Source organism: Ursus arctos, unplaced genomic scaffold (genome assembly GCF_023065955.2).
Source record: "Ursus arctos isolate Adak ecotype North America unplaced genomic scaffold, UrsArc2.0 scaffold_7, whole genome shotgun sequence".
In the NCBI taxonomy this organism is placed as follows: Eukaryota; Metazoa; Chordata; class Mammalia; order Carnivora; family Ursidae; genus Ursus; species Ursus arctos.
In genome coordinates this window covers 66,754,852-66,775,158 of record NW_026623089.1, presented here as the reverse complement: position 1 = coordinate 66,775,158, position 20,307 = coordinate 66,754,852, and the positions used below count along the sequence as shown (strand labels likewise).

The 20,307-nt window shown below is 40.4% G+C and overlaps 1 protein-coding gene across 15 annotated transcripts in view; it reads left to right on the top strand.

The window, feature by feature from the left end:
• The window catches only part of TTC13 (tetratricopeptide repeat domain 13), a 79,021-nt gene that overhangs the window by 39,515 nt on the left and 19,199 nt on the right, over nt 1-20,307 (top strand). For all 15 annotated transcript variants that reach the window (XM_057308365.1, XM_057308368.1, XM_057308373.1 and 12 more), the window contains 7 exons: nt 5,508-5,590; nt 7,201-7,342; nt 7,629-7,803; nt 10,767-10,923; nt 17,601-17,731; nt 18,290-18,422; nt 19,246-19,338. In XM_057308365.1, the coding sequence (XP_057164348.1) occupies nt 5,508-5,590; nt 7,201-7,342; nt 7,629-7,803; nt 10,767-10,923; nt 17,601-17,731; nt 18,290-18,422; nt 19,246-19,338 (914 nt within the window). The remainder of the gene's footprint in view (nt 1-5,507; nt 5,591-7,200; nt 7,343-7,628; nt 7,804-10,766; nt 10,924-17,600; nt 17,732-18,289; nt 18,423-19,245; nt 19,339-20,307) is intronic.

The following is a 20,307-nucleotide window of genomic DNA, read 5'->3' as shown; positions in this document are numbered from 1 at the left end:
ACTGTGTATACAGTATCATGATTCTGCTTTTCTATCCCGAGGGGGAGGACCTTCGTGGGGTTTTGTTTGGCGTGTTTTAAAATGACATCTCACGTGTCCATCTAATCGGTTTATTTTAGGAAGGGTTGGAGTCAACATACTCATTGAGCTCCTACTATGTGGGAGGTACTTGGAGGAAGGTGCTGGCGGAGAAAGGATAAAGGGTTAGTGAGAGGGAGAAAGAATTCTTCACGCTTGACACTGAGAAAGGATACAGTTTATAAAGTTTTCTTCCACATATAATTTATCATATGGTAAACACACTAAAAAAAGGTAATATGAACAAAGTGCTTTGGCAACAGAGATGAGAAAGATTCACTTAAACTGCAGGGTTAGAGAAGGTTCCAGAGAACAAGTGGACCTTGTCCTGGGCCTTGCAGGTAGAGTGGATTGGGGGCAGTAAGCTACTTCAGGCAGAGAGGAAAAGCATGAGTGCTGGCATAGAACATGGAGATATAACCAGTTTGAGGGGTAGCAAATAGTTGGGTTTGAGCGTAAAGGAGATGAGCTGGCAGGTGTGCCGAGGGCAGGCCCCGAAATGTCTAGGGTGCTATGCTGAGCATCTTGACTTTAATTTGTAGGCCTAGAGGAGCTGCAAAATCTAGATTTGGGGGAAAGTATGTCACTGGGACCAAATCTGCCATTTAGGAAGTGGATTTTGACATACCAGTGGCTGGGGAGGGCAGAGGGACATGGGGAGACATTGGCAGCATCCCCAGCTTAGAGCTGGAGACCTGATCGGGCCCCTGGGGGCTGCAGGAGCAGTTCTGGAGACAGCTTTCCGACAGGCAGGATGCTGCTGCCGCTTGGAGACTGCTGTTAGCAGGGAAGGAGTTGAAGGAAACAGGAAAGGTGTCATCTAAGCCGACTGACATGTGGGGTGGCAATGTCACCTCCAGCCTTTCTCTGCCTCCTGCCCTTGGTCCGGCCCTGAGTGTGCTGAGGACCTGTTGTGCAGCAGCCGTACCTTGGGGCAGACACCCAGCTGGGAGCTTAGAGTGGAGCTCTGGTCCTCACGGTGGCGTCCTCGGTGCCCACGGCCAGCACAAGGTTGGAGCTCTAGAGCGGGACCCATCCCCATCTGATTGAAAACGGGCTGGCCTGAGAGTCGGCCTCTGTAGGCGAAAAACACTTCACGCTGAGTAGGAGGTCAAGAGAGTCTTCCAGATAGGTTGTTCTTCACCTGAGCTTTGAAAGCTGTGAAGAATTTCCATAGTGCATGGCAGGGAAGGGTGAAAGGAAAGAGCGTGCATTTTATTGTGGAAAGTAGTTCCGAGCGTCGTGCACATACTCTTGGAGGATAGGGACAGTTCACCTTCAAAAAGGCCTATGTTGTAAATCCTCAGCGTTATGGGCAGCGCCTGTCATGTAGGAGGCGCTCAATAAGTGCTAGGGGAGTAAATGAATTTCAAGGACAAGGCATTGGAGTTGGAGTTGGAAGGCCTTGGCTTGAGCTTCCCCTCTGAATCCTGCGAACTCTACCACCGGCCAAGTGACTTAAGCTCTTCAGCCACTCCTTCTCCATCTGTCGCGTGGAGACGATTCTGCTCCCCAGCCTCTCAAAGGGGTTGTGAGGATTCAATAAAATAATGTGTGTGAAGGAGCTGTGAGCACAGATCAGGTCTCAGTTATTACAGATTTTGTTACATTTCATTTAATCTCAGTTTCGTGGACTCTAAAAAGATAACTGCCATCCACTAAAACCCAAACCAGAGGGAACTGAACATTTCCTTCCTACTGTCCTTCCTGCAAGTTTGTGAAGGGTGGTTCGCACGGAGACTCTTCCTGTCTTCCCTGGGGTTCAGACCAGCAGCTGTAGGCATGGAGGACAGGTATTTAAAATGCGCTTTGAGCAGCTGCCAGATGGGCTTTTCCAGCTTATTTTGTATCTGCCCCCTGTTCCTCTTACCTTCTCTCAGTTGCCTTAAATTAAAAAATTCAAAATCACAATGCTATATTCGAAGTCTACACCTTAAATATCTCATGGAGGAGAACGATTCGAAATGCAAAAAACAAAACAAAACAAAAACCCAACAATCAGTACTGAGAGGTTAAAAAATGTTTTTAAAGTAAGCAAATGCGAACAGAGGATTTCGCCGTGGCCTCTAAAGCCGGGTTTAGGAACGTGGACAGGGAGGGCTCTTTGTGTTACTTTGAAATGAGAATTTTTCAGAAAAAAGCTGTAACAGAGACACTAACTACACATTGGACAAGGGCTGAGAGTCAGTTTGGTTTATTACAAATCCATGTGATGAGAACCTAGACAAAGTACTTTTGTTCCACAAGCAGTAGAAGCCCCTCAGTGAACCAGTCTTGCCAAAGTATTTGGTGCTTTCTCCTCCTCACTGTGCTCACAAACACAGCATCAACGTGTGTAATAGATGGGAACTTTTTCTTTGCATTTTTATAGATCTGCTGTCCGAGGAGGTCAGAGTGTGTACGTATTGTCTCATTCATCCCAACGGCATCCCCATGAAGTTTAAAAGGAGCCGAGGGTGTCCCAGTTACACAGATTGGAAAACTGAGTCAGTGGTGACATGCCTTCATTAAATTAATGAACTTAGTTTAGATATCTTTATTTCTCTTGTTAACTGTAGAGACAACATATTAAATGGACCAATGAACTGGAGCTATCTTTATATCCTAAAGCTGGTCTCTTCAGGTCAAAAGCAATTTAGAAATTAATTAAGTGGGTGGTGTGCTTATTTACTTTATGATGTAATACATTAGAAATTATTTAGGCAATATTACGTGACAAATGTCGCAGCCGTCCAATCTGGTAGATATAGCAGACATTTTGGATTTCCCTAGCAAAAACTTTTATCTGTGATGTAAGGATATTTCAAAAATTGTATATCCGAGCACATATTTTTTGATCAGCCTTCACTTTGAGAGTTCCCTGAGACCGTTCTCTTTGTTGTAATAAATGAGGGAAGCGCAGGGATGGCCACCCACCACTAGCCAGGATGATGGTGGCGTCAAGGTGGCGATGCTCCCACTCACAGTGCGGACAAACTCACAGCCAGTTTGTGTGCTTAGAGATTGATTCGTTCAAACATAGTGTCTTTGTTCCCAGTGGCTTCAGATCTTGATTCTGCTATGTCCCCTCTTTGGCAGAATGAGGTAGAGAGCTGTGCAGTGATTAGACAGGAACCCCGAAACCAAAGACTCTTAAAAGCTGAAGAGAAATCAGACTTTGAAGAACTGTGGCGTCCCAGCATGCTGTAAGTGCAGTGGGCAGCAGATGTCTCCCGGGCATCTCCCCTAGACGTCCACAAACACCCCAGACTCACCACGCCCCGGCTGGACTCCTGACCTCCTTCCACCCCCGCCCCGCCCCACAGCTGTCCCCCCTACTTCCTGACGTTGGTTCACGCTCTCACCTTCTACCCAGGTTCTTCAGCTTTGAAGCTTTCTCCCCTCCCTTCTCCCTCATCCCCCGTATCCATGGCCAGCAGATTCTTCATTGGCCTTTAAGAATACCTCCTAAGTTTGACCCTCCTTTTCCGTCCTCAGAGACACTGTCTCAGTTTGAGTTTCCATTATCTCTTGCCTGGACCTCTGTAGCCACCTCCTCGTTGGGCTCTGCTCTCTCCCCTGTCCAGCCTGTCTGCTCTGTTGTGGCTCGTGGCAGTCATCTCTAAAGAGTTTTGTGAGGTCCTGCACCTACTCACAGCCCCCAGTCCTCACTGCTGGCAGGGTGACACCCCGACTGTGGAGCGTGGCAGAGGCCCTCCCCACCACAGCCCCAGCTCCGCACACCAGCTTGGTCCACATCTTTTCCTTCACCCCCACTCTCATCCATGCACCTGCACTCCTGATGTCCCGCCTTCCCCACCGCTGCTGAGCACCCTCCGCTGCGCACCAGCGTTCCCCCTGTCCACGATGCCCTCTTCCCTTGCCAAACTCCTTGTTCTCCCAGAACCAGCTCAGTTGCCACTTCCTCCGTGAAGCCTCTCCTGCTGTCCCAGGCTCAGTTAGTTCTTCCTTTCTCTTTATTCCCCAAGACTTTTACTTGTATCTCTGTCGTAGCTCTTAGTTTGTATTCTAATAACCTGGTTAAGTAATTGGCTTTCTAACTAGACTGAGTTCTTCCAGGACAGAGAGAATGACTTGTTCATCTTTGTGTCCCCTGCCCCTCACACTGCCCCTGGCACATAGTAGGCGCTCAATATATGTTTGTTGAATTAAAAATACAGTTGTAATACTCCCAAAAGATCAAGACTATGCCAGGGCCAGAAGTCTTCATCATTTCTGAAGTGTTACAATTTATCCCTTCTCATCCTGCTCCCAAACCGAACACATTCAGTGGGACTCCTTAAAGAGTAGGTGGTTGTCCCCATTGTTGCTTTAGAAGAGTTTGAAAGCCAGCCCCTCTGACCCTGCTGCCCCCTACAGAGAAAGTCAAGAAGCAGGGAATGGATGATTTTTTGAAAGAATTAGGATTATGTGCCTACAAATCATTAAATATTTATTGAGTGCCTACCATGTGCAAGGCATTTGACATCTTTAGTCGTTTTTGCTATGAGTTACCTAATTAGGTGTGAAATACACAGACATTTTAGTCTTTCTCATTAAAGCTATTAGAGATCATGATATTTGTAGCCACTAACTTAAGTAAGACATGGCTTTTCCTTGGGAAATATGTGAAATGTCTTCATCATTTTTTATTACAGTAAATAGTCAAGTCATAATGGAAAGTACATTGAATACAGTTTAAGACTAGGGTGTTCATTGTGAAGCAGAATAGTGCATTTTTTTGAACAGTTTCCAGAGGATTCCACAGCAGCCAGGTGCGCTGTGAGTTCCCTAAGTGCTCCTCCCTAGAGCACAGCACCTGTGCCCACTTCTCCACTGGCTGCAGACCCATATTTTGTGGACAGAAGCTATGCCCCAAATGCCCCAACCTCAGAGTTTCTGTTTTATTTTGTTTCACTGTTTCTTTTTCCTATAGATCATGGGAATCCTTATGATATTCAGTCTGGGAGCCCTGTTGCTTTTTTTATGACAATGTCACATTGGGCTTGCTTTTTTGTCTTCTTTTGTTGGTTCAGTTTAAGGGCTGCTAGTTATGATCATTTAAGATTATACTTCACACAGCTAGTAAGCTGACTTTTATTCCACAAGGCCTTTATTAATTAAAGAAATGATGTTGACATGAAGGTGATATTGTTAGTAATCAAAGCCCTAATGAAATAGGTAGTGAGCAGCTGTTTTCCGGTTCTGAAAGGGAGAAACTTACGACTCTGTTATTGTTCATAACAGTGCCTTGTTTACTGTTACACTTAAATCCTCCTGACTCATAGTTTGTCATACTCTCTACCTCTCTTTTTTTGAAGGCCTCATATTAAAAAAAAAATCACTCTGAGACCATGTGTAATGTATTTTTTAAGCCCTTTAAGTGATTTAAGTGAAACTCGACTTTAACAGTTATGCAAATGACGTAATTTTTTATATACTTCTTTCAGGAAGCTATTGAATCCTTCAAAGAAGCCTTAAAGCAGAAAGTTGATTTTATTGATGCATATAAAAGTCTGGGACAGGCCTATAGGTAAGAAAAGCAATAGTAGTCCGGGTAGGAGGGAGGTGTACGGTGGGGAGACAAGAGAGCCTCACATAGTAGTGATATTTTAAAAGAAATTGCATTTCTTAACCAAAAAAGATTGTCATTCTAAGTCACATAAGCATTTATAAGCTTGTTGAGAGCTTCTCTGGAATATAGAAAGGACCATGTGTCAGAGAACATCATGATATCCATTATTACCTCTTTAAACAGCTTTGCTTCATATGTATTGGTCTAGAAGATGTTAGTTTTTCAAGGGTTATTGTTTCGAATAATGGCATTTTATGCTGTTGAGTCCTGTATGCTGCTGCTTTTCTAGACAGTGAGTAAGGTTAATTCCCACATCACTATGATCTTTGAAGATTCCTAGATTAAAGGGATGGAAAATTATGCTGCATTCCTATCATCAGTATGATTGATTACGATCTAGTTACGATGCATCTCTCTCAGGAGTGAGACGTTGTGCCTGGAGCCTGGCGTCCTAACTCCATGCATTACCCTGACCAGTAGTAGAGCTACTCAGACTTTATGGTTTTCAAAAATTTTTACACACTGACCTGAAAAGGAGATTGCAATGGCGTGAAAGAAAGGGCTCAGGATTCAGGAGTCAAGAGATTTGGTTCTAGTTCTAGACTGCCAGTTTTATACTTGCGTGTCCTTAACTTCCCTGAGCATCGGGGTTCTCACTTGCAAGGTTCTGTAAAAGTTAGCAAAGACACAGTGACAGAGATCCCCTTCAAAACTCTGTTGGCCCCTCCCTCGGGAAGGATTGAATTCAATTATTTATCTGATGGCGGTAGTTGGAGAAGCTCTCTTACACCGACTTGAAGAAAGTGTCTTTGGATTCGTTTTGGGTTTAACTGATGACATTTATCCTTGCTGTCGCACAGAATTGTTGGGGACGTGCATTGAAAACAGATTTGAAAGCCCCCAGAGTAATTAGTAAAGTGCTGTAGAAACGTAAGCAAGTGTTATATTATTTAAAGATATTCATTATTTACAGAAAATTTGACACATGGGACATTTTGAAGGTGCTTTTATTATTTGTAAAAATGTAATATATAAAAGAAGGCTGGTAATAATCATTTCCATCCTGAAATGGAATTCTAAAACATACTTTTAAAAAATTTTTTAAATTATGATTTACCAGCTTTTTAGTGACGTAACTTCTGTGACAGAAAAAATACAATTTTAAGCCTTTGAATTTGATTCAGAATGATGAACCCATGTATGATCGTAACCTACCTTTTCCCCAAGGAAGAAGCATGGTTTTATCTAAATATTAAAATTCACACACAGTTTTTTAGGGGTTGGAGCTCATGAATTGGGGAAAAGGATTTCAATAAGCACTTGCCTTTGGAAATCAATAAATTCATTTTCCCCAAAGAATTTCAAGGCTTTGTGGTTATCCTATAATCTGGTAGAATTTAGGAAAAGTAAGTGGGATGTAGCTGAGTTTCAAAATGGTAGAGTAGAGAAGGGAGCATCCGCATCAAGGTATCTGAATCACATATGGGACTGTAATCCTGAGGCTAACTTATTGTGTGTGTTCACTGCAATGATCTGCACTGTGCTCATCACTGTGGTTAAATACCTAGAGAACTGGGCAATTTCGAAGCTGCCACCGAGAGCTTTCAGAAGGCACTGTTACTCAACCAAAATCACGTGCAGACCCTGCAGCTCCGGGGAATGATGCTTTATCACCATGGCAGCCTGCAGGAAGCCCTGAAGAACTTCAAGGTGGGCATCCATGAGTGAGGATCACTCTAGCAGCTCTCGGATTGTTCTTCAATGACACTGAATGGGATGAATAGGGAGGAGGGCCAAGAGCAGTGTTTACACCTTAACAAAAAGAAAGAGGAAAAAACCATTGCCATGTCCTATAGACTAATTTACAGAGCATGTGTTTGGTCTGATTTAGCCTGCAGGGAAAACTTTTCTAACTCCAGACCGAAGAATAAAGCACTTGAAAGTCATACTCGACTGTACTCATACTAACACAGCATTTTCTCCTTCCGCGCATCAGCGGTGTCTGCAGCTCGAGCCCTATAACGAGGTGTGCCAGTACATGAAAGGACTCAGCCACGTGGCCATGGGACAGTTCTATGAAGGAATAAAAGCACAGACTAAAGTCATGCTAAATGATCCTCTCCCGGGCCAGAAGGCTAGCCCAGAGTATCTGAAAGTGAAATATCTCCGCGGTAAGTCACAAAATGGCTCAGTCATTGAATTTTAACGCTCAGAGCTGCAGAAATCATATTGCTGGTCCCTCTTATGTTTCGTAGGAGACAGCTGAGTCTCGAGGACACGAGGTAGCTTGCACACAGCCCCTCCCTTGGTTAGCAACAGTACCTGCACTGGAGAGGGCTCCTGTCTTCTATTTTTTTTTTAAATATTTTTTATAAGATTTTATTTTTCAGAGAGAGAGAGAGAACAAGCATAAGCAGGGGGAGCAGCAGGCAGAGGGAGAAGCAGACTCCCCACTGAGCAGGGAGTCCGATGTGGGATGTGGAACTCAGTCCCAGGACCCTGGGATCATGACCTGAGCCGAAGGCAGACGCTTGACCTACTGAGCCACCCAGGCATGCCTGGGCTCCTGTCTTCTAAAGACCGGTCCGGTACTTTGTCTGCCACTGCCTACATTTTTTTCTTTTTAAAGTGAAAAAATTTTTACTTCAGTCAGAAAAACCAATTTTGAGCTGAAAGTGATAGTCCTCTGGCTATCGATGTGTCTCATCACATCTTGTCCAGAGACATAGGAGTCAAAGGAAAGTAACATTTTCTGAGGTTTTTACTGTTAAATATAAACTTAGTATCTTTGATCTGTCATTCCTTCATATCACAATTCGTGATCACATACTTTGGAGACATTCAGTTGGGATGAGGAAGAAGGCCAGTCTTTAAGCTAGCTCTCTTTGGTTTGTCAGAGTCTCACATTTTCTCTATCATACATAACAGTATTTGGGTTTGTTTTTTGTTTTTGTTTTTTGTTTTGTTTCAAATGGATTTTTTAATTGAAGTACAATTAACATTCGGTGTTATATTTGTTTCAGGCACACTATATAATGATTCAACAATTTTGTACATTCTCAGTGCTCATCATGATAATATTTTTGTTGTTGACACAGAGCACAGATGTTTACTTCCCCTTCTGCTCTTTCATTTGTCATCATTAACTCTCTCATACCGGTACTGTCCAACTGTAAAAAAAATTACAAGCCCTGGAGTTGTAAATTTCTAGTAGCCACATGAGAAAAGTAAAATTAAACAGGTGGAATTAATCTTTTTTTTTATTTTAATTTTTTTTATTATATTATGTTAGTCACCATACAGTACATCCCTGGTTTCTGATGTAAAGTTCGATGATTCATTAGTTGCGTATAACACCCAGTGCACCATGCAATACGTGCCCTCCTTACTACCCATCACCGGTCTATCCCATTCCCCCACCCCCCTCCCCTCTGAGGTCCTCAGTTTGTTTCTCAGAGTCCATAGTCTCTTATGCTTCATTCCCCCTTCTGATTACCCCCCTTTCTTTATCCCTTTCTTCCCCTACCGATCATCCTAGTTCTTATGTTCCATAGATGAGAGAAATCATATAATTGTCTTTCTCTGCTTGACTTATTTCACTTGGCATTATCTCCTCCAGTGCCGTCCATATTGTAGCAAATGTTGAGAACTCCTTCTTTCTGATAGCTGAGTAATATTCCATTGTATATATGGACCATAAAGGTGGAATTAATCTTAATAATACATTTCATTTGATTCAGTATATACATACTATTAGTTCAACATATAATTAATATGAAAACACTATTCATTAATATCATTAGATATTTTACATTACTTTTTTTTTTTTACATTACTTTTTGTACTAAGTCTTTGAAATCTGGTATATATTTTATACTTACAGTACATCTTTATATTTGCATCTCAATTTGGATGTTAAATTTTCATTGGAAATTCTTAATTTGAAGTCATGTTTCATAAAATTTAAAGTTGAAAAAGTAGATTCGTATATGTCAGTTGTTCCAAACATACTGAAGTTTTCTTTTTTTTTTTTTTTATAATGATTTTTTATTATATTATGTTAGTCACCATACAGTACATCCCCGGTTTCCGATGTAAGGCTCGATGATTCATTAGTTGTGTATAACACCCAGTGCACCATGCAATATGTGCCCTCCTTACTACCCATCACCGGCCTATCCCATTCCCCCACCCCCCTCCCCTCTGTAGCCCTCAGTTTGTTTCTCATAGTCCATAGTCTCTCATGTCATACTGAAGTTTTCTAATAATTAAGTATCAGTTTTTAACATTTAGATTAATTAAATTAAAATTTAAAATACAGTTCCTCGGTCACACTGGCCATGTTTTATACTTTTTTTTTTTTTTTTTTTTTTTTTTTTTTAGAGAGAGAGAGAGGGTACACAAGCGTGAACAGTGGGGAAGGGAGCAGAGGGAGAAGAAGAGAGAGAATCTCAAGCAGTTTCCACACCCAGCATAGAGCCTGACACAGGGCTCTACCTCAGGACCCTGAGATCATGACCAAAATCAGGAGTTGGACACTTAACTGACTGAGCCCCCAGGCATCCCACACACTGGCCACATTTTAAGTGTTCACTAGCCAGGTGGTTAAGGGCTGCCTACTGGGCAGCATAGCTCTTCACTCTAAATTACGATTTCCTCTTGTTTCGTGGTTTAGTAGAACACGTGAGCTATAGATTGAAGGAGGAGCACTCCGTATCCTGGCAGTTTTCTGCACTGTTTCTGTAGAGATAAGCAGCAGTTAGTCAGTTGATGAAATCATATACATAGTCCATTGATTCATATCAGTTGACAGAGAACCAGGCTTTGTCTGACCCTGAACTTGGATTCTCAGACAATGCAACTAGCAAGTGAGATCTTTGGTGTGGTTCATGCAAAGTTGATTAAAACTTAGCCAAAGTGGACCTAGATTGACAGGTTTATGTTCAATCCTGCCACCTTGCGTTACCCTGTATCACATAATAATAGTAACTTACTACAATTTGGAGTCTCCATTTAGAATTCTTGGAATTCTTGGAGTTAACCGTTTGTTACAAAGTATTTATATGGCAGCTAGCAATACAAAAGATTTCTTTAGCAATATTTGAGTGTGTCAGATCTTGTCTCCTATCTGCAGAGTATTCTCGGTATCTTCATGCACACCTCGATACTCCTCTTACGGAATATAACATCGATGTGGATCTGCCTGGAAGCTTTAAAGACCATTGGGCTAAAAATCTGCCTTTCCTCATAGAAGACTATGAAGAGCAGCCAGGGTTGCAGCCCCACATAAAGTAAGTGCTTTAAGTGAACACAGCTTTTTTTGCTTTTTCAAGGCTGAGCTATTAGCTCATCGTGATAACTCTTGCTCAGTAATGGCTTCCTATCCATGTTTCTCAGGAATTTATTCTTGGATTTGATATGTCTGCAAATATTTCTTTTAGTTTATAAGGTACTTTGAAACTTACCTGTGGATATCACCTTCCCTTCTAGCCCAACCTTCAGACTTCAAATGTACTTATTGGCGGCTGTTGATATGCATTTACTATTACCATGTTACTTTTAGAACAGATTACTTAAAACCAAACGTTCGAAATCACAGTGCTGGTCGTCTACTGCTGCATATTGGCTAAAGGGCTATCCCGTTACAAAACAATAAGATCTAGAATAGAAATTAATTCCTGGGAGCCTAGCAATGCCTTAAAAATTAAGAAAAATCTGCAAAGATCAATCCCCTCACTCTGTACAAAGAAAGAAAAGCAGGGGGCAGATTCAAACTAAAGTGGTGAATGAGAGGCACCTTTGAAAGGAAGAAAGTATCCTGGAGGTAAGGGCATCTAACAGCCACTGCAATGGAATGCCTTGAGGCATAAGCAAGATGGGTTTGCTAAACTTTTTTAAGGAGCTAATGTGGTTCCAGATTGGAGGACCACATTCATAGGTTCTCAACAAGAGCAAATGCAAATCCTGCCTGAAAAGATAGTAGTGCCAATTTGGGGGTCCAAGTATGCCCGCAGATTAAGATCATTAGTATGAGAATCAAAAACCAAGATCACAAAACCGTATGTGAAAATCAACAGAAATAACAAACAGCAAATTTAGACTCTGAAGGACTTCAGGTATTGGAATTGTTGAATCCACTCTCAAACTCCAAATGAAATGTTTAAATAAAGTATGAAGAAATCACAAACATCAGCAAGAAACAAGAGATTATCAAAAGTGACCAGGCAGGGGGCGCCTGGGTGGCGCAGCCGTTAAGCGTCTGCCTTCGGCTCAGGGCGTGATCCCGGCATTATGGGATCGAGCCCCACATCAGGCTCCTCCGCTATGAGCCTGCTTCTTCCTCTCCCACTCCCCCTGCTTGTGTTCCCTCTCTCGCTGGCCGTCTCTGTCAAATAAATAAAATCTTTAAAAAAAAAAAAAAAGTGACCAGGCAGATTAAAAATAAATTGGAAGCTTTAGGAATAGAATATATAACCATTGATATGAAGAATTCATCTTGTAAGCTAAACAGCAAATTAGGCATAGCTGAGAGAAAATTGCAGAATTGGAAGGTAGAGCATTAGGAATTATCTAGAATGTAGCACAGAGAATCCAAGTGTTAGAAAACATGAGAGATAGAAGGTGTGGAAGGTGTAAGAATGTCTAGCATATATCTAATTGAAATCTTGGGAGGAGAGAATGGAGGGGAGGCAATTTTTGAAGATATAATGGCTAACGGTCTCCCAGAATTAAGGAAACATAAATGGCAAGAAATCAATATCCAGACATATCATAAGTAACAGGAGAACACATACAGAGAAAAAATTTTTTAAGCAGAAAGACAAATCCTATCATCTACTTAAGGCCAATAATTGGACTGACTATAAGCCTCTCAACATCAAAATGGCAGCTGGAAGATAATGGACTATCTTCAAAGTGCTGAAAAAAGAACAACTTTCTATCTAGAATTCTATACCCAGCAAAACTAATTTTTATGAATAAAGACCAAATAAACATATATTCAGATAATCAAAAACTGAATTAATCACCACCTCCCATTCACTAAAAAAACTTCTAAGGCATGTAATTAAAGAAAAAGGCAATTAACCTCAAGCAAGATTTGAGATACAAGAAGGAATAATGAGAAAAGAAAAATGGTAAGCATGATAAATTGGTAAGTCTAAGCATTGTCTATATAAAATATCTGATTTGGGGGCTTTATAAAAAGGACAGAAATAAAATATTGGGGCCAATAGCAAGTAGGTTAAGGGATAGCAAGAATTAAGTATTCTAAAGGAATATGGGTTAAATATTATGATAGAGCTTTAAGTTGTACGTAAATATTTAAAATATCTAGGGTGAGTACTATAAGTTAGAAACAGTGTACAGCTTCTATATTAGTAGAAAAGTAAAAACAAAAACTAAAATCAACCAGAGAAAGAGGGGACTGGGAGGGAGGCATTAAAAAAGTGGGACAAGTAAAAAGAAAAAAATAAGAATAGTTGAAATAATCCAGATATATTAATAATGAAAATAAATACAAATGGACTAAATGTCAAAAGACAGACATAGTTGGATTGGAATGTTTTAAAAATCCAGTTAATTGCTTTTTACAAGGGGCATGTAATGCATAAGGACACAAAGACTGAAAGTAAAAGAATGGAAAAAGTTATACTTGGGAAACACTAAAAGAATCCTGATGTAGGTAATATTAATAGATTTAAAATTATTAAATTTATTTTTACTTTTATTTTTAAAAGATTTTTATTAATTTATTTGAGAGAGAGCATGAGCAGGGAAGAGGGGCAGAGGGGGAGGGAGAAGCAGACTCCCCTGCCGAGCAAGGAGCCTGACACAGGGCTTGACCCCAGGAACCCAGGATCATGACCTGAGCCAAAGGCAGAAGCTTAACTGACTGAGCCAACCAGGTGCCCCTATTTTTTTTTTTTTTTTAAGATTTATTTATTTTAGAGGGAGGGTGTGCGAGCAGAGGGAAGGCAGAGGGAGAGAGAGAGAATCTCAAGCAGGCTCCGAGCTGAGTGTGGCGCCCGATGTGGGGCTTGATCTCACAACCTGAAATCATGACCTCAGCCAAAACCAAGAGTCAGATGCTCAACTGACTGAGCCACCCAAGTGCCCCTAAAATTTTTTTTAAATTACTGGGAACAAAGATTATTACTACATGAGTACAGGGGTTCAAATCACCAGAAAGATATAAATCTAAATTTATATATACCTAATAAAGTAACTTTAAAAATTGATAGAAATACACAGAAAAATCAATAAATTCAGTATCCTAATGAGAGATTCTAATTTTTGAGAAGTCAAACACAAAAAAACTAGTAAAGATTTAGACTATTTTAACAACATATTTAACAAACTTGATCTGTTAGTCTACTAGAGAACTGTATCCAATAATCAAAGAATACATATTCTTTTCAATTTACTTAGGTCATTTATAAAGACTGACCACTTACTACTCATATTTAAATACATTTCAAATAACTGATATCATATTTGATTACAGTATGATTAAACATACATATAAGAAAAAAAATCCTCCTTATTTGGAAATTACAAAGCACACATATTGAAATGTGGATTAAAGATGAAATCCACAGTAGAAATTTGAATATACTTTAAAAATGAAAAAAGATGAAAATTCCACATACCAAAAATTGTGGAATACAGTGAGACTAATATTATAAAAAAGATTAGTGTCTTTAAATGCTATACTAGAAAAAAAGCAAGTCAATAGATATGTATAAAAATTATGGAGCAGGAAAAACAACAAAGAAAGCAGAAAGAAGGAAACTGAAGGCTGAAGAGAGAAATTAATGAAAACTAAATATAAAACAGACTTTCGTCAAAGTCAGACTTTTATCTTTTTTTACTAACAAATTTCTGGTGAGATTTTTTTTTTTTTAATGAAAATAACTAAAAAGCTCTAACAATTGGAAATGCTAAAAAGAGATATAACTGCAGATGAGCAGATATTAAAATGCTCAGAATGCCATGAAAATGTGCATGCAAATTTAAACACAAAAAAATAAGTGGGCTAATTCCTAGAAAAATCACAATTTTTCAAACTGACTTGAGAAGAAGCCTGAATAGTTCTATAATTATTAAAGATATTGAATTGGTATTTAAAAATACCTACACACACACACACACACACACACACACACCCACCCCAAAATCACCAAGCCCAAATGGTATCACAGAAACGTTCTGTCAAACTTTCAGGAGAATAGAAGGTAATATTTCCAAATTATTTTGTGAGGCTAATATGATACCAAACCTGATAAGATTGTCCATGAAAGGGCCGCCTGGGTGGCTCAGTGGGCATCTGCTTTCAGCTCAGGTCATTGTCCTGGGGTCCTGGGATCGAGCCCTGCGTCAGGCTCCCTGCTCAGTGGGGAGTCTGCTTCTCCCTCTCCTTCTGCTGCATTCTCTCTCTCTCTCTGTCAAATAAATAAATAAAATCTTAAAAAAAAGAAAAATTGTACATGAAAGGAAACTTAGAGGCCATTCTTACTGTTAAGTTTGGATGTAAGAATCCTAAACAAAATCCAAACTTATCTATATATAAGAAAGATAGTATCATACCAATTTGAGTTTTTCCTAGGAATAGAAAGGTGATCTAACTTCAGAAAATGTATAAATATAATTGGCAGTTAATAGATTAAAGGAGAAAAACCACATTAATTATGCCAACAGATACAGAAAAACAAGTAGAAAAAAAATAACCATTTACACTTCATAAAAGATAAAAACTCTTAGCAGACTGGAAAACCACAGTACAGTATCCCCCCACCCCCTTATGTGTGGGAATATGTCCCAAGACCCGCACTGGATGCCTGAGACTGTGGATAGTACTCAACCCTGTGAGTACAGTTGACTCTTGAATGACATGGTTTGAACTGCACAGATCCACTTTTATGTGGATTTTTAAAAAAATTTTTTTTAAGATTTTATTTATTTATGAGCGAGAGAGCGAGCATGAGCAGGGAGAGGGGCAGAGGGATGGGGAGGAGGGAGCCCAATGCAGGGCTCGATCCCAGGACACCAGGATCATGATCTGAGGTGAAGGCAGACGCTTAACTGACTGAGCCTGACCCAGGCACCCCTTATGTGGATTTTTTTTTTAAATAAATACCACGCAGTATTACAAATGAATTTTCTCTTCCTGTGATTTTCTCAACAGCATTTTTTCTCTAGCTCAGTTTATTGTAAGAACACAATATACACTACGTATAACATATAAAGTATGTGTTAATCAGCTGTTTATGTTATTAGTAAGGCTTCTAGTCAACAGTAGGGTATTAGTAGTTAAGTTTTGGGGGAATCAGGAGTTACACACGGATTTTCAACTACAGGGCAGTGGAGGTCAGTGCCCCATGCTTCCACCACCAGTGTTACTTGGGCCAGCTGTGCCATGTCTTTTCCCGTACATACATACCTTTGAGAAAGTGTGACTTACAAAGGAGGCACAGTAAGAGATTAACAATGGTAACTAGTACTAAAATAGAACAGTTACAGCAATATACATAATAAAAGCTATGTGCAACTTAAAACTTATTGTTTATTTCAGGAATTTTTTATTTACTATTTTTGGACCACAGAGCAGCCCAGGTAGCTGAAACTGCACAAAGCGAACAGTGGTGGGGGGTGGGGGGTGGGGACTGCTGTATTTCCTCAGCCTGATAAATGGTAACGATCAGAAACATGTAGCAAACATCATTTTAGCTAATGAAGTGTTAGATATCACATTAAAGTCAGGAGCAATAAATAAATAAATGAAAATAAAAATAAAATCAGGAACCAGACCAAAAAGCCTGAAATCGTTGCCTTTCTTCAGCAGTGAAGTAGAGGTTCTAGACAATGCATAACAGAAGAAAAACCAAAGTTACATAGATTTACAGTTCGTATGATTTTTTTACAAAAAAAAAATACGATCTACAAACAAATTATAAGAAATGGTACATTTCACAAGGTGGTTGATTATAATTACTATGCTTATAAAATTCATTTGCATTTCTGTATAATAGCAACAAACAAGAATACCATTTATAATAGCAATAAGTACTTAGGAATATATCTTACAAATGATGTACAAAACCTGTATGGAAATCTTTATAAAACTTTATTTTGTGTTACTGAGAGAAAACAAATAGAAATACTGTGTTCAAGAATAGGAAGTTCAATAATATCAATGGGTTGATTCTTTGCAAATTAATTACAGATTAATTACAGTGAGTGTCTCATGAGCTCCTGTGGTTGGCAGCATTTCACAAGGGGAAGTGAATCCTGTGTGTCTCCCTTGGGAACGGACCCTTGGAAGCTTGCACCTGGTTTCCTCTGGACTTCGCCCCATGAGCTTTTCCCCTTTGATGCTTGTGCTTGTGTCCTTTTGCTGTAACAGATCACAGCCATGAGGACAACTGTGCAGAGTCCTATGAGTCTTCCCAGTGAATCACTGAACCCAAGGGTGGTCTTGGGGACCTCTACACACCTATAACTTAAAATTGCAAACTTTGTTATGCAAACTTCAAGGAGGTTGGCAGCTAAACAATTCATACTAGTCATATAGGCCATTTCCAAGAATACTTGGTATAATACAACTTGGGGCAGGGGTAGGGGATGGACATAGGGCAGAGATTTGGTTGCTTGTTGATAAAGACAGTCCATGCAGGTTATGTATTCTGGGGACGTTTATAAACCAAATAATGGTCATGGCTGTTTCCTGAATTGCACTCCAATTATCAGTGTTACTCACAAGCATGTGATGTGTGTGTGCGCACACACTCGCGAAGATGCCGTCTTTCAGTTTGTGTGTGGTTGGGTGCCAAGTGCTGAAGTAAAGATTCTGTGGTCATAGGTTTCTTGATTAGTTTTCCAGTGGAGGAAGTGACTGCTTTCCAGGTGAAATTGGATTACCAGACATTTGTCGTAAAAGTCCTTACCATGTATGTAATGTTTCTTCCAGAGACGTGTTACATCAGAACTTTGAGAGTTATAAGCCCGAGGTACAAGAGCTGATCTGTGTAGCTGATCGTTTGGGATCATTGATGCAATATGAGACACCTGGTTTCCTGCCAAACAAGAGAATACACAGAGGTATTCTGAGACTGTCTGAAAATGGAAATATTTCTGACATAAGAGCAAGGATTGTCAAACCGTGTTGCCCTTTTTAAAAAAAAAAATAATTTGTGCTGACTCAAAATCTCCATTTGATCAGGACAGAAATGTAGAGATTCATTCACAGTGAATTCTGAAAGAAGACTGCCGCCAGCATGGCTTTTGTGCTGATGCTATAGTGTAGACACAGAGTATAGGTCTTAAGTCATCGCTGCAGATCAGACAGTCCATCCATGGGAGCTGTTGGCTTAGTGTGGGAGCGAGGGAGAATTTAAACCTCCAGTTGCATCAGTAGGAGGCAGAGCTGGGAGGAGACAACTTTGGGCATGCCTGTAGTTTCCCCTGATAGATTTTAGTTTTATTAGGACTATGATGACTGTGACGTATTTCTGGTCTTGTTAAATTACCAATACTTACGATTCTTTCTTTCTACAATGACTCTGGAGTTATCCCTGAGACTCTGTAAGGTGGGTGAAAATCAGTTCCTCTGAAGCATACTTACAAATGCTTGTTTTCTCAACATTTTCCTTCTTTTAGCCATGGGTTTGGCAGCGTTGGAGGTCATGCAAGCTGTCCAGCGGACGTGGACCAACTCAAAAGTTCGAATGAATGGGAAAACACGGCTAATGCAGTGGAGAGACATGTTTGACATCGCAGTAAAGTGGAGACGGTGACTAATCTTTAAATGAAAATAAAGTCGGAGGGTTATCATTGTAAAACAATAGAAGCCTCCCGTAGCTGACAGGTGTTTTTGAATAGTATACTTGGCATGCAGTATTACATGAGTTTCAGGTGTACAGTCTGTACGTTACACCGTGCTCACTTGAGTGTAGCTACCATCTGTCCACACACAGCACTGTTACAGTATCACTGACTGTGGTCCTCGTGCTGGGCCTCTCATCCCCGTGACTTGTTGCCATAACTGGAGGCCTGTACCTCCCACTTAGTTAACAGGTTTTGAATCCTGTCTTGTTACTAACAATAGGCCTTGTAAGTTATGTTTTCCTCTCTCAGGTGTGTCAGAAGTTGCTGGCATCATTATTCTTTGAAATACACTCAACTAATGTTTATGAATTAGAAGGATTGAGTGCTATCAAGTTCCCAAGCATATTTTTTAATGAAGTGTTTCAGAAAAAGCAGTCTCTTTGAAAGAGCGTGTCATGTTCTGTGGTACCTTTGAATGAACTTCATTGTTCTTGATAGTTGAAGTGTGTGCCTGCCTAACCAGCTACAGTTTAGTGGGGGAAACCATTGATACTCATTTCTATGAGAAAAATACTGCCCTTCTCGTAAACCTGTACTGACGTCCTACTTGGTCCAGTTGGAACATCTATTTGGAATCTGCAGGTTGGTGTTGCATATTTTTAGATGTAAGGGACTGAGCAATTGCTTTCTCCCCGCTTTTGCAAACACTTCTCAGGTTTTATTGTTAATGCTTTTGAGCATTTGTAGGTTTTATAAGCTCTTCGTCTTTAACAAGCTCTGTTTTATAGGATTGCTGACCCAGACCAGCCAGTGTTGTGGTTAGATCAAATGCCAGCGCGAAGTCTTAGCAGAGGTTTTAACAACCACATCAATTTAATCAGGTAGGAACCTTTTGTGCATCTTCCCTATTTTCACAGGAGTGTATTCTAAATAAGTCATGGAGATTGTCAGTGGCCCTTGCTCCTTCCCTGGTGACTTTTTGACACGGGCATACACAGATTAGCTCTGTACCTGCGAGGTCCTGCCTGCATTCATTTCAGCTAATCCAGTTGCAGGAAGAAATGCAGTACATGCTCCTTGCCCTGGCTCTTCTCTTTGACGCACTGCTCAGTTGAGGGGAAGACTGTCAGATTTTTGCCTAGGATGTTCCTCTTAAAGGTCCTAAAACATCATAGCAAGTAATCATATGGAGTACATTACATTTCCCATAATATCCTGATTATGTTGCATGGCTCAAAGAATTCTTAGACAAGAATTGTGGTAGGGGAAGGGCTCCCCTGTCCCATCTCCAAAACCCCAACAAACAGAGGGGTTGGCTCAGTAGCACTGGTAGCTAAGCCTTCCTGAAAGGGTGAGCAGGTTAACTTGTCTTGTCCAGAGGCTCTGCAGATTAGGGACATGGGGACTTAGCCACCTGCATGTGCTTAGCCAGCCTTTAAATGGATGATGAGCAAATATTAAAGAACATCAGCTTCAAGGGGAGCCATGAGTTTACTTTTAGATAAAATTTACCAATGTGGGAATTGTGTCATGTCTAAAATGCTTCTCCTTCCATAAGCCTGATCAAGAAAATATCGTTCAATACAACTCTGACATTAAGTTTAATGGAAATGTCATTTATACATTTCTTTTCTTTTTTACTTCCTAGAAAAGAGTTTTCTTTTCCTCTTGTGACTTGTGTGTTCCTGTTTCTTATGGAGTAATTTGTGACATGTATAGATAGACTCCGCTTGCTTTAATTGAAGGCCACTGTCCACGTGTTGTGCTGCACGATAGTGACGTAGCTTAGTGAGGACAGACTGGTGAACTGTGACATAGTGTGTTAAGAGTGATGGTGGTCATGTGTACAG